The 12316-nt window shown below is 43.3% G+C and overlaps 1 protein-coding gene across 24 annotated transcripts in view; it reads right to left on the bottom strand.

Annotated features, from left to right (window-relative positions):
* Window positions 1-6043, bottom strand: part of ST7 (suppression of tumorigenicity 7) — a 277720-nt gene extending 271677 nt beyond the window's left edge. For 10 of the 24 annotated variants that reach the window (XR_012432804.1, XR_012432806.1, XR_012432805.1 and 7 more), the window contains exon 1: window positions 5689-6043. Coding sequence is in view for 12 of the 24 variants with exons in the window: in XM_005550584.4 (XP_005550641.1) it covers window positions 5689-5839 (151 nt within the window). In the remaining 12 variants the exon portion in view is untranslated. Of the gene's footprint in view, window positions 1-714; window positions 821-2410; window positions 2641-2788; window positions 2973-5688 lie in introns of those variants that run through there. The other 14 variants (XM_074035840.1, XM_074035832.1, XM_074035845.1 and 11 more) reach the window with 5 other exon arrangements.
* Between the last annotated feature and the right edge of the window lie 6273 nt (window positions 6044-12316).

The raw sequence follows: 12316 nt of genomic DNA, 5'->3' as shown, positions 1-12316 counted from the left end.
CATATATACACAAACACTGACCCACATATATTACACACATATACCATAATTCACGTAAGGTAAAGTAACTGCAGACATGGCATAAACAGCAAAATAACTAGAATTAGAACTGAAGCTTCAAGATGTGACTGAATTGTTGTAATTCCTTGTAAAACTTGAACAGATAAAGAGCTGTTTCTTTTGATGAGCAAAGAAAGTGTTTTGAGATGGAATCTACTCCCGGTGAAGATGCTGTGAACATTGCTGAAATGACAACAAAGGATTTAGAATATTACAGAAACTTCATTGACGAAGCAGTGGCAGGGTGGCAAAATTGACTCCAATTCTGAAAGAAGTTCTATTGTGGGTAAAATGCTATCAAACGGCATCACATGATATAGAGAAATCTGTCTCTGGAAAGGAAAGTCAATCCATGCGGCAAACTTTATGGCTGTCTTATTTGAAGAAACTGCCACAGCTACCCCAACCTTTAGCAACCACCACCCTGATCAGTCAGCAGCCATAAACATCAAGACTCTCTACCAGCAAAAAGATTATGACTTCCTGAGGCTCAGATAGCACTTTTTTTTTTTTTTTTAGCAAGAAAGCATTTTTAAATTAAGGTATAAACATTAGTCTTTTAGATATAATGCTACTGCACTCTTCATAGAATACAATAGAGTGTAACTATAACTTTTATATGCACTAGGAAACCAAAAATTTCATGGGACTCACTTTATTGCGGTGGCCTGGAACCAAACTCGCAGTCTCTCCAAAGTAAGCCTGTCTTTTCTGCAGCTGAAAGGATCAGAAGGCAGCATGCCAGCTGGTCCTTGACGGACTGGTGGGATTTACAGATAGGGAAGAACATTTTAGACAACAGGCACAACGGGGGCAAAAGACCTATGTAAACTGCAACCAGGCCCTCTAGAAGGACAATCCAATTTTATGTACATTTTAAGTAAATTAAAATCTAAATGTTAAGTAAATTTAGAGCAAAAATTCTCAACATGAAAAAATGCCAAAACTGAGCTGCAGCCTAAGTTATATACCATGTCAACAATGTAAGAGTTTTACATCTGTATTTATGAGCTTAATTAACACAGAAAAATGTCTTCTAAATAACTTGACGAGGCACGGTGGCTCACACCTGCAATCCCAGAACTCTGGGAGGTGGAGGCAGGAGGACTTCTTGAGCCCAGGAGTTCAAGAACATAGGGGACCCTGTCTCTACAAAAAAAAAAAAAAAAAATTAGCCATGCATTGTGGTGTGCACCTGTAGTCTCAGCTACTAAGAGTGAAGTGGCAGGCTGAGACAGGAGGATTGCTTGACCCTGGAAGTTGAGGCTGCAGTGAGCTGTGATTGCACCACTGCACTCCAGCCTGGGTGACAGAGTGAAACCTTGTCTCAAACATAAGTAAATAAATAACTTTAAGCCTAGGTCAGGCTATTACATTTGTTTTCCAAAAAGAATGAAAACGGATTTCAAAGAGATTTGAAAACTTGCTTTTCAGCAAATAGAGAAAGAATTGGAAAATCACTTATGCTGCTTTTTGCAAAAATGGCAAAGTTGTCCGTTTTAGGAAAAGGTGTTTCAATTCAGCAGCAAAAAACTTTATAACATAGGGTAGATGAGAAAGTGCCATCAACATCACTGTTTAAAGTAAGTTATGGTGCTACTTTTTAAGACTCACCTATTTTAATAATATCCTGCATGACCGCTCCAATCTACAATTAATTTTCTGCCCTTTGGAAAAGTATTGCTTTATGATATTAATTCTCTTGAAAACTGACAAGTAATATTATTCGGGGTCTTTTAAAAACATTGTTAAAAGTTCATTCTATTTTCAGTAAATCATAAAACTATTTTAATACTCTTATATCCAAATCAAGAGCAGAGCCTCAAAAATCAGTTAGCAGCTGGGCATGGTGGCACACACCTGTAGTACTAGCTACTAGGGAGGCTGAGGTGGGATGATCCCTTAAGCCCAGGAGTTCAAGCCCAACCTAGGTAACATACTAAGACTCCCTTAAAAAACAAACAAACAAAAACAAAAACCTATTATCAAAGCTAACCATTATGTACTATTCCTATTATGTTCATTTCTCCCCTTTCTTTTTTAAAATTCATTTTCATTACAAGATGTGGTTGCCTATGTGAATGTTTCTCTGTATGGTCTAAGAGAATACTGTGGAATTCTTTGAACTATATCCCTACCCTAAATGGCACTGGCTCAATGCAACGAAGATCACACAAGCCAAGCTGGTGGGAGTAGGGAAGTAGTATACCTCAAAAATAGCATTCAACGCATTTTTACTTGGAAAACTACACGATGTAAGAGCTAAAAACAGCACGGTTGTTCATCAAAGTCCTTTTCTTTTATTATTTTAAATTAAATTCCACATGATTCACAGTTCTCTGGATCTGACCCGCACTTTCACAGCTTTGTGCCTTTGTTTGGGAGGTCCACCTCCGAGTCCTCAATCATGGAATTCTCCTCATCCTCTTAGGCTCAATTCAAGGGAAGCTCTCACAGTCTTGCCCAGCCCCATCTTGCATATGCCAAGTTGTATTCTTGTTGTAAACTCCTTATTTACCCTGGGTTTTACAAACTCGTTCATCTTTCTTATAGCACCTGTTATAGTACATTAGGAGGCATCTAAATTAAAAAAAAAATCGAGTTAAGCTCATTTACCATAAAATATGATCAAATGAGGATTAAAATTGTCACAGATGGTCAAGATATTGAGAAGATACTGAGCAGATATCCAAGAACGACTCCAGAATACTTTTACCAGATTCCTTACCCCTACAGGTGCACAGCTGGGCCTTTGGACGCCCTGGCTCCTGGCTGCCTGATTGTGATGGTGTCCTTGGCTTCCTTGAGGAGGGAGGCCTGCACCATCTGCAACTCCTAAAAGCAGCTCCAGATTCAGTAACCTCTCCAGGAACACACTTGCCTTCATCACAGGAAGAGTAAGCACCACAGGGCTGAAGAACAGCCAAATTAGTCCCATTAGAACTCTTTTAGACCTCCCTGCAAGGACAAGTTAGACCAGGCTAGCTCCTGCCTCCCCTCTCAGGGGTGCTGGTTAATGACTTCTTTCTCCCTAGGCCTTCCTTGCCAATAACTTCAGTACAGAAACTTTTTCCCAAAGGGGAGGGGAATTGGCAAGGAAAGGAGGGAATTAAGTTGACAACAACCTTTTGGCAGTTTTCCTACTATAACTTCTCAGTTACTTAAAAGGGAAGAAAATAGGCCTCTAATGTCTGCAACTGTCTTTTGAAAAACCTAAAGTGTTCTGGGGTGGTTTGTTGCTGTAATTTCATGTCTCAAAATTAATGCCAAAGTCCTCCTCCCACCCCAGATCCTGCTACATTCTCATAAAAACAGCAAAGAGGTGAGTGCTCCCTGTGTGCTTCCCCTTTTATCTTCCTTTATGACTGAAATGAGCATGAAACAAAACTGAAAAGTCCAGCATCACCAGGTCTTCTATCATGTGTCCCGCAAGGTACAGCCTGGATGGCACGTTCATCTTCATATTTTCTCTCTTAGAACTGTCCCTACACAAATTAACAAAGGCATCTCTGAGAAATGCTAGATTTAAATTGCTAGGAGAAGACCTAACAATGACCTTCCTTAACAAGTACACATTTTCCCAGTAGGTATTTTGCTTCCTGCCTGATCTGCACAGAGCACTGGATGTGACACTTACACATAGATACATGGATAATTATTTAACCTAACTGATGAAAATGTGATATACAAATGCATATTATGAAATAAAATTTTAAGTGTGTAATAAGGAGAAACACTAATATTTTTTAAACTAGTGTGTTTGAAACTTAATCCGAAGTGCAAAAGTGTTGAAAAGTGGGACCTGCGAGTGGTAACAAGGTCATGAGGGCTCTGCCTTCAAGAATGAATTTTGTTATTGAAGGAGTAGGTTTGTTATAAAAGTGAAATTGGGCCCCCTCTTGTTTTCTCATGTTCTCTTGCCCTTCCACCTTCCACCAAGGGATGACACCTCCCCAGATGCCAGTCCCTTGATCTCAGACTTCCCTGACTCCTGAACTACAAGAAATGAAATCTATTCTTTAAAAATTACCCAATCTGTGGTATTGTTACAGCAGCACAAAACAGACTGAGACTGTTACCAACAAATACATAATTCCTTTACAACATATATTCAAACAACTTCTTAAAGGTATAGAACTTTGAGACCAGAAGGTATCCTGGGGAAGTATTTGTTTAAAGCGAAGAAGACAATATTGTGACAAGCAGCCATCCAAAAAGATGAAAAGCCAGAAAGCCATGGTCTTTCTGATGACAGATTCCAAAGGGCTGAGCAGCACCGATTCAAATAGTGAGACAATTCTAGAGTGCTGAATCCTATCCGCCTCCCAGGGACACTATCCCGAAGGATATTACAAAACAAATGTAAATATGAACGTGAGTTCAAGTTAGTAATCAAAATACTTTAGTATCTGAAAGGTACAAGTTTCCTAACAAAATGAGTACATTCTCTCAAGCGTTTTAAAAAGCGTTTTAATGCAGCTAAACACCTGAGGAAAATGCATTTCCAGATCTGCACTCCCAGAGTATGGAGATTAACAACGGAAAAAATATATGTGTACATATGTATCTATATTCAGGACTGTAAGAATTTCCCAGTATTGTGAAATTGAAATTTAAAACAAAAACAAAAACACTCTACCTTGAAATTTCCAGATTTCAAGGATTGTAACCCTTAGCTCAAAATATACTTTGTGTTTCGGAACTCTCTGTAGTGTTAGGGCTCGTGTGTTTTCTTTGCGGGTGTTTTTTTAACGACTCAGTGGGCTGGCTCCAAGTTTGTTAAATTCCTGTTCTAATTACCTCCTGCATTTACCACCGACCAAGGATGGGAGGCACGCGGCACTTGCTTAGCATATGTAGCTTTACAGGGAAAGGAGACCAGCAAAGATCACTGAAAACTGCAACAGAAACCCTCAGAAATTCCAGCTTTCCCCTCTTCCCTCCGGTCCCTTCGACAATCCATTTGGTGACCTGACACGTCATCCATACACTGCCAAGAGTGCCTTCGGGAACCCCTCTCCCCACTACCCAACCAGAGAGACAGCCCCACGCTCGGGGAGGCGCAACTCCGGGCCGCGGAGGGCGCCGCCCGGACAGCCCGGCTGGGTCGGGGGGCTTCGCCGCTGAGCACCCAACGGCAGCCGCCCTGGGGCCTCCGCGGCCGGGCGGGAGGGCGCCTCCCCGACTACACTTCGGCCGCTCGGCACCCACAGCCTGGAGGGCGTGAGGAAGGACTCGGTCTAACTCCGGGGAACCCTCGGAGTTCCGGCGCAGACACCCGAGGGGGTATCCCAGGAACTCCCTCGCCCGCGACCTCCGTCCTTCTTCGTCTCCCGACCACCAGCGACGCGGCAGGGCGGCTGCCAGGCAGGCCCGCCTTGCGGTCTGCGCGCGTCGCAGGTTTTCCTCCGCGGGGCAGTGAAGGCCGCCAGCCGCCCCCGCGCCCGCAGCCACCCGGCCCAGCCGCCTAAGCCGCCGCGTTGCTGGCGGGTGGCCGCGGGAGTCCGGTGCGCGGGCCCCGGCGCGTCCCCGAGCGCGCGCCCAGCCGACCGCGGCCCCGCGCGAGTTACACTAACTTTCCGGGGCGGGGGAGGGGTGGGCGCCGCGGGCCCGGCTCCCCGGCCTTACCTGTGCTCAAATTGTCGTTGATTTTCAAAGGCACCCGCAGGATGTAGACCAGGAATAGCACGATGAAGAACCACACGGTCCACAGATACGTCCAAGACCAAACTATGCAGGACTTGAGCTGCTCCAGAAAGCCCGTGGCCGCTTCAGCCATGTTTCAGCGCTGCTCTCTGCTGCCGCGGCTCTCGGTGTCTGCCGGGATGATTCACCGGCCCGGAGGCGCAGCTCGCGCCGCCGCCGCCGCCGCGGCCCGGGCGCCCCCGGAGCCCGCCCGCCGCCGGGGACGCGGGAGCGGCGGGAAATCGCGCGGGCCGCGGGCGCGCCGGCTTTTCCTTCTCCAGCCTTATTGCTAACAAGTGGCTTTCGTGGAGCGATCACGTGGCCCCTGCCCCCTCGCGTTCTGGGTCCATTTATATTTATTATGCTAATATTTAGAAAGACAAGGCCAAGTGGCGCGTCGAAGGAAACTCCTCAGGCAGTTACAACCTGCATAAGTTGAACGTTTATCACACGCCAGGCACTGCTCCACGCTCCGTACAATCTCATTTAACCCCTGCAACAATCCCCACTACGATCCTCTTTCTATAGGTAGGGAAACTGAGGCTCACAGCAGCTGCGTAGTTTACCTTAAGGTGGAACCAAAATTCAATTGCAGTGGTGTATTCTGGGGCCCGAGGTCTTAAACCCTACACTCTGCTCCCTTATCAGGATTCAGGCTCAGGGAATGAATAAACCCGGGACAGCTAGGAGAAGGGAGGAGGTGCGCTCCTGTCGCCGGCTAGCAGGCCTGAAGATAAATCACTCTATTCAGCAAGATTTGGGTGGCAGATGCTATTTACCTTTGTTCTAATTCTTTGAAGCAGCGCAGCGATTTTCCAGAGATATCTTGACAAGATGAATGTTTATCCTCCAGGTTTTTTGGTGATCAGAGGTCAAACTATTCTCAGCCTGTTTTTAACATAAACAATTCTCTGGGATAATTTTGACTGTGAAACGGCTACCTTTAACAAAAAGTCCATTTTAAAGATTTTTTTGTTTTGTTTTGTCTGTGCTGAATAAAATGTTTATTTTATTATAAAATGTTTTCTCAGCTGAAATTTTCAAGTCTGTTTCTGTCCATAAGTGATTTGACTTTCTATGTATTCGATGGTAATGAGGCAATTGCAGGTTTTCCAGTCTACAGCTATTTTTTAAATTCTGAGCATAAAGAATATTTTATTATAAATTGTTTTTGCTTACTTGTATAATAGTTTCCTCCATAATTAAATAAGCTCCTTTAACTTTTCACATATAGGGCCTATTATGGCATACATAATGGATGGAATTACTCTTAAATTTTTACTAATTCCAGCCTCTCTCTGCTACTGTTTCTTCCTCACATTTTATCTACTACAGTGAGATCCAGGCCAGGATAAGTGAAATTGGCACACATAGACTTTCTTTATAGTTATTTATGGCAGCACATGACCAAATGATTTTTGTGTCCAACACTGATACATGGAATCTCAGTAAAATAAAACAATATTGTCACCAGTAGAGGATCGTGACTGCAAGTTGTCCGGGTTCTCGGCGTTTTGAACAAAGAATTGAACAAAACACCCAGCGAAGCAACAAAAGAACGAAAGCAGGGATTTATTGAAAACGACAGTACACTCCACATTACGGGAGCGGGCGGGGGAGCGGGCGGAGGAGCGGCTCAAGGGCCCGGATACAGAATCCTCTTGGGTCCAAATACCCCCAAGAAGTTTCCCATTGGCAACTTCATGCTCACCTCAGGTAAATGAAGTGGTAGCCCGCAATCAGTCTGATTGGTTGCAGAAAGCAGCCAACCAGAGGCTGAAATGAAGATATAAAGGTAACACTCCTGTGCAAACATCTGATTGGTTACAAAAAGCAACCAATCAGAGGTTGGGATGAAGTTACAAAGTTATACTTCTAGGCAAACGAAGACTCGCCCACAGTCTGATTAGTTGTGAACAACAACCATTCAGAGGCTGGAGTGAAGTTACAAAGTTGCAAATGAAGACTGGACCTGCAATCAGTCCGATCTGTTGCAGACAGCCAATTTCCCATCTGCTAGGCCGAAAAGGTCAAAGGTAGCCTCTGGTCCTTTCGTTACGCGTGGAAAGTTAAGGTTTTCCTTTCAATTTAGTTCAAGGAAGTCCTCAGTTTCCCTGCCTCCAGACCCTGTTCTCCTGCCTCAACATGAGTATATGAACCACCTATTTTATGTGATGATTAAAAAACCCACCAGATTCTCTGCGAGTCACTAAATTAGGATATTGACTACTTAATTTAAATGAACATCCAGAGGCCTGGCTTTTTGCTGTCAATGAACTTCAATGAATGGACATGAATATGACTCTGCTGAGTCACAGTCTTCTAATTCTCTACTAGGCGCTCCTGGGAAGTCAGCCCTATATTACTCATCATTGCCTCTCCTGGTGTGCATCCTGGCATGTGGTGGGGACTGTACACATGTCTTCGTGCTTCAAAACAGAAGTAAGCATAATCTCTTGCAAACTGTGGCTGCTTCAGTATAGCTGGAGTGAAGGCTCTGCAGAGTGGTGTGGCTAGAGACAAAGCTAAAGATACAGGCCTGAGTCTGATTCTGAAGGGCCTAGTAGAAACCCTAAGGTGCTCATAGCTATGGGACAGGGCATTGCACACACCAATCCAAATGACCAACTCAGAGATTTATTTAAGTGGAGATTTAAGAAACATTAAGGAAGTAGATGACTCATGCCTGTAATCCCAAAACTTTGGGAGGCCGAGGTGGGAGAATCACTTGAGTCTAGGAGTTTGAGAACAGCACAGGCAACATAGGGAGACCTTGTCTGTACAAAAAATTTTTTAAATTAGCTGAGTGTGGTGGTGTGCACCTGTAGTACCAGCTACTCAGGAGGCTGAGGTTGGAGGATCACTAGAGCCTGAGAGGTTGAGGCTTTAGTGAGCTGTGATTGTGCCAGTCACTCCAGGGTGAGACCTTGTCGAGAGAGACAAAGCGAGAGGAAGGGAAAGGGAAGGGGAGAGAAAGGAAGGAAGGATGAGAAAGAAAAAGAAAGAAAGAAAGAAAGAAAGAAAGAAAGAAAGAAAGAAAGAAAGAAAGAAAGAAAGAAAGAAAGAAAGAAAGAAAGAAAGAAAGAAAAGAAAGAAAGAAAGAGAAAGAAAGAAAAGAAAAAGAGAGAAAAGAAAGAGAGAAAGAAAGAAAAAGGAAAGAAAGGAAGAAAGAAAAGGAAAATGGGAAGGGAAGGGGAGAGAAAGGAAGGATAAAGAAAGCGAGAGAAAGAAAAAGGAAGGCAGAAAGAGAAAGAAGGGGAGAGGGAGGGAGGGAAAGAGGGAGGGAGGGGGGAAAAGGGGAAGAAAGGAAGAGAGAGACAAGCAGAGAGAAAAAAATAAAGGGAAGGAAGGAGAGAAGGAAGGAAGAAAAGGAAACAAGGAAGGAAGGGAGGGAGGGAGAGAGAGAGGGAGGGGAGGCAGAAGTGACAGGTCTTGGTGACTGATAAGACAGGCAGGGCACGACGACTCACGCCTGTAATCCCAGCCCTTTGGGAGGCCAAGGCAGGTGGATCACTTGAGGTCAGGAGTTTGAGACCAGCCTGGCCAATATGGTGAAACCCTGTCTCTACTAAAAATACAAAACTCAGCCAGGCATGGTGGCACACACCTGTAGTCCCAGCTACTCGGGAGGCTGGGGTAGGAGAACCGCTTGAACCTAGGAGGCAGAGGTTGCAGTGAGTCGATATCGCGCCATTGCACTCCAGCTTGGGTGTGGCAGTGAGACTCTACCTCAAAAAAAAAAAAAAAAAAAAAAGGCAGAGCAAAGATAAAGGGGGGGCTCTTGAGTGGGACTGTTAATGAAATAATGACACCCCAGATATACCTAACTACCTCTTGACAATCTCCCAATGGAATGACACATAGCCACCAAGCTCATCACATGCAGAATGGAATGCATTACCTCTTCACCCTCACCTGTTCCTTTTAGAGTTCCATCAAGGAATGGGCACCATCCTTCCAGTTCCCTAATTCAGAAATCTGAGCATCATGTACCTCCTTTCCTCTCTACATTCAACTGTGCATTAAGACTCAGACCACCACTTCTCTCAGCCTTTGGTGATAGCCTGATCATCATTCATGGAGAACAAGGCAGTGGGCTCCCTGCCTCTAGTTGCACCACGGCCAGCACCACCACTGCCTCCTTCCATCCACTTTCCACACTTCTCTACCAGTTACCTTTTAAAGCACAAATCCAATAACTCGCTCCTTGCTTAAAATTATTTAAGGCCCCACCCCTACTGCACTCCTACTTTTATCCCAGTGTCTAACTAAAGGATGAAATTTAGATGGTATCCAGGCCTTCTGCAAGGGCACTTCTGCCTACCTTCGTAGCACCAGCATTTTGGCAAACATACTATTCTCTTTCACACTTTTGGACCTGCTCCACACAACCTGCCTATAATACACTTCTCTGTGCTCCACTTCCCTGACCAACATTCTTTCCTGCTTCAACTGCCTGATAACAGGTTATTTAGAGAACCACTTGAAATACCGCCTCCTTGGTGACACCAGCTCCCTCCACGGAGCTCACTGTCTCTTCCCTGTGAGATGCAGCACCAAGAAGGTCATTAAAAACCAGGTTTAGAGTAGACAGTGCTGGACCATATTTCTGATCCTGCCTTTCACTAACTGGGTGCTCTTTGGCAAGTTATTAAGTTACTTCATCTGTACAATGGGTTACACTTCTACCTTTTACATATGGTTGTTGTGAAGATTGAGTGATATGCATACCAAAAATGCTGAGCAGAACACCTTGTCCATATCTTTCCTCTGTTATTAAATGGAAGCCTTTGATGTTAAGTAATTTGTTATGGTTGTGGTTAATTTTAGTCCTCTGAATTTTAATCTAGTACAAATTGTGCTGTGTTTGGCACATGGTACGTGCTCATGAATATTGAGCGTTGTATAAAGGAATGAAAAATCAGTTACATGAAAAGAAAATTCCAAATCTTACATTTTACAAACACAGACACAAAGAACGCTAAGATTTAACTCAGGGGCAAAAGTTAAGATTTGGCCACCACCACGTGATGAGCTTCCTTGAAAGTTTGTTTCTGGCCGGGCGTGGTGGCTCACGCCTGTAATCCCAGCACTTTGGGAGGCCAAGGCGGACGGACCACGAAGTCAAGAGATCAAGACCATCCTGGCTCATATGGTGAAACCCCGTCTCTACTAAAAATACAAAAAATTAGCCAGGTGCGGTGGCACGCGCCTGTAGTCCCAGCTACTCAGGAGGCTGAGGCAGGAGAATTGTTTGAACTCGACAGGTGGAGGTTGCAGCGAGCCGAGATCGTGACACTGCACTCCAGCCTGGGTGACAGAGCAAGACTCTGTCTCAAAAAAAAAAAAAAAAAAAAAAAAAAAAAAAAAAAAAACCGAAAGTTTGTTTCTAAAGGTGTAACCACCTTTGGAATGGATAATAGTAGTGAAATGACCATTAACTTACAATAACTATGTCAAAAGCAATATGCTCCTAAATTCCTCTTAAATTGGTTTATATATTTGGTTAAAGTATATATCTTAGTCTGATAAAATATCTGAGCTGAATAAGAAACCAGTATATCAGCGAAGAACTTTAAAATTTCTTTAAAAGTATTTATTTTTGTTTCTTGTTTGTGATATTTGGAAAGGATATATGCTTATATTGACTGTCATAGTCTTTAGTTTTATACTTTGTTATAAATTTAAGAATCTACTTTTGTAAACAATTTTCAGAGTTCATCTGAAATTTAAACACAAGAAGTAACTGTTCTGACTGGTTGGTTTTTATTTTAAAAATCTCGTCCATGTTCACTGCTTGGGTTTTTGAATTGGTCAATATCCTATACTCGTGAATAACATCCTACATAACTGGTTATCCTTATTTAGTGACTTACCTAGACCCGAATAAGTGCAAATCCAATGTGTTTAGTTTAGAGATATAGTAAGAGCAGAAAACCAGGTTTGGAAGGGAATTTGCCATTTCTAACTTCTTCAAGTCAACACACTCTCTCATAAAATATTGAAGAGATGGAATTTCAACTACCTGTATATAGTTGAAAACATGATTTGGTTAGCAAAAAGTTTGGGGAGAAGTTCTCTAAGGTACAATTCTGCATGAATAAGGCAGAATGCATTTCCATAATTAACATATACTGCACATACATCCTAATCTGACAGAGATTCACAGTGACTAAGTTCAGACATTATGATCCATTATCACATTGACCTTTTGTTTCCCCATTCCTAACAAAGATATCTTAGTTTCTATATAAAGGCTTTCACAGACATGTCAACATTCAGTGATGTTCCTTAGCATCACTGATGTGTTTAAAATATCAAAATTACTGTAATAAGACCAGCTGTGTTGATATATGGAATAATTCTAATAGCAAGAATACAAAATAAAACAATCAGGTAGGTCGCGGTGGCTCACTCCTGTAATCCCAGTACTTTGGGAGGCTAAGGCAGATGGATCACCTGAAGTCAGGAATAGGAGACCACCCTGGCCAACATGGTGAAACTCTGTCTCTACTAAAAATACAAAAATTAGTCAAGCATGATGGCACATGCTTGTAAGCCCAGCAACTCC

Source organism: Macaca fascicularis, chromosome 3 (assembly GCF_037993035.2).
Source record: "Macaca fascicularis isolate 582-1 chromosome 3, T2T-MFA8v1.1".
NCBI classification, from domain to species: domain Eukaryota; kingdom Metazoa; phylum Chordata; class Mammalia; order Primates; family Cercopithecidae; genus Macaca; species Macaca fascicularis.
Note: the sequence above shows the minus strand (reverse complement) of the source record. Positions and strands in the feature narration are given on the sequence as shown.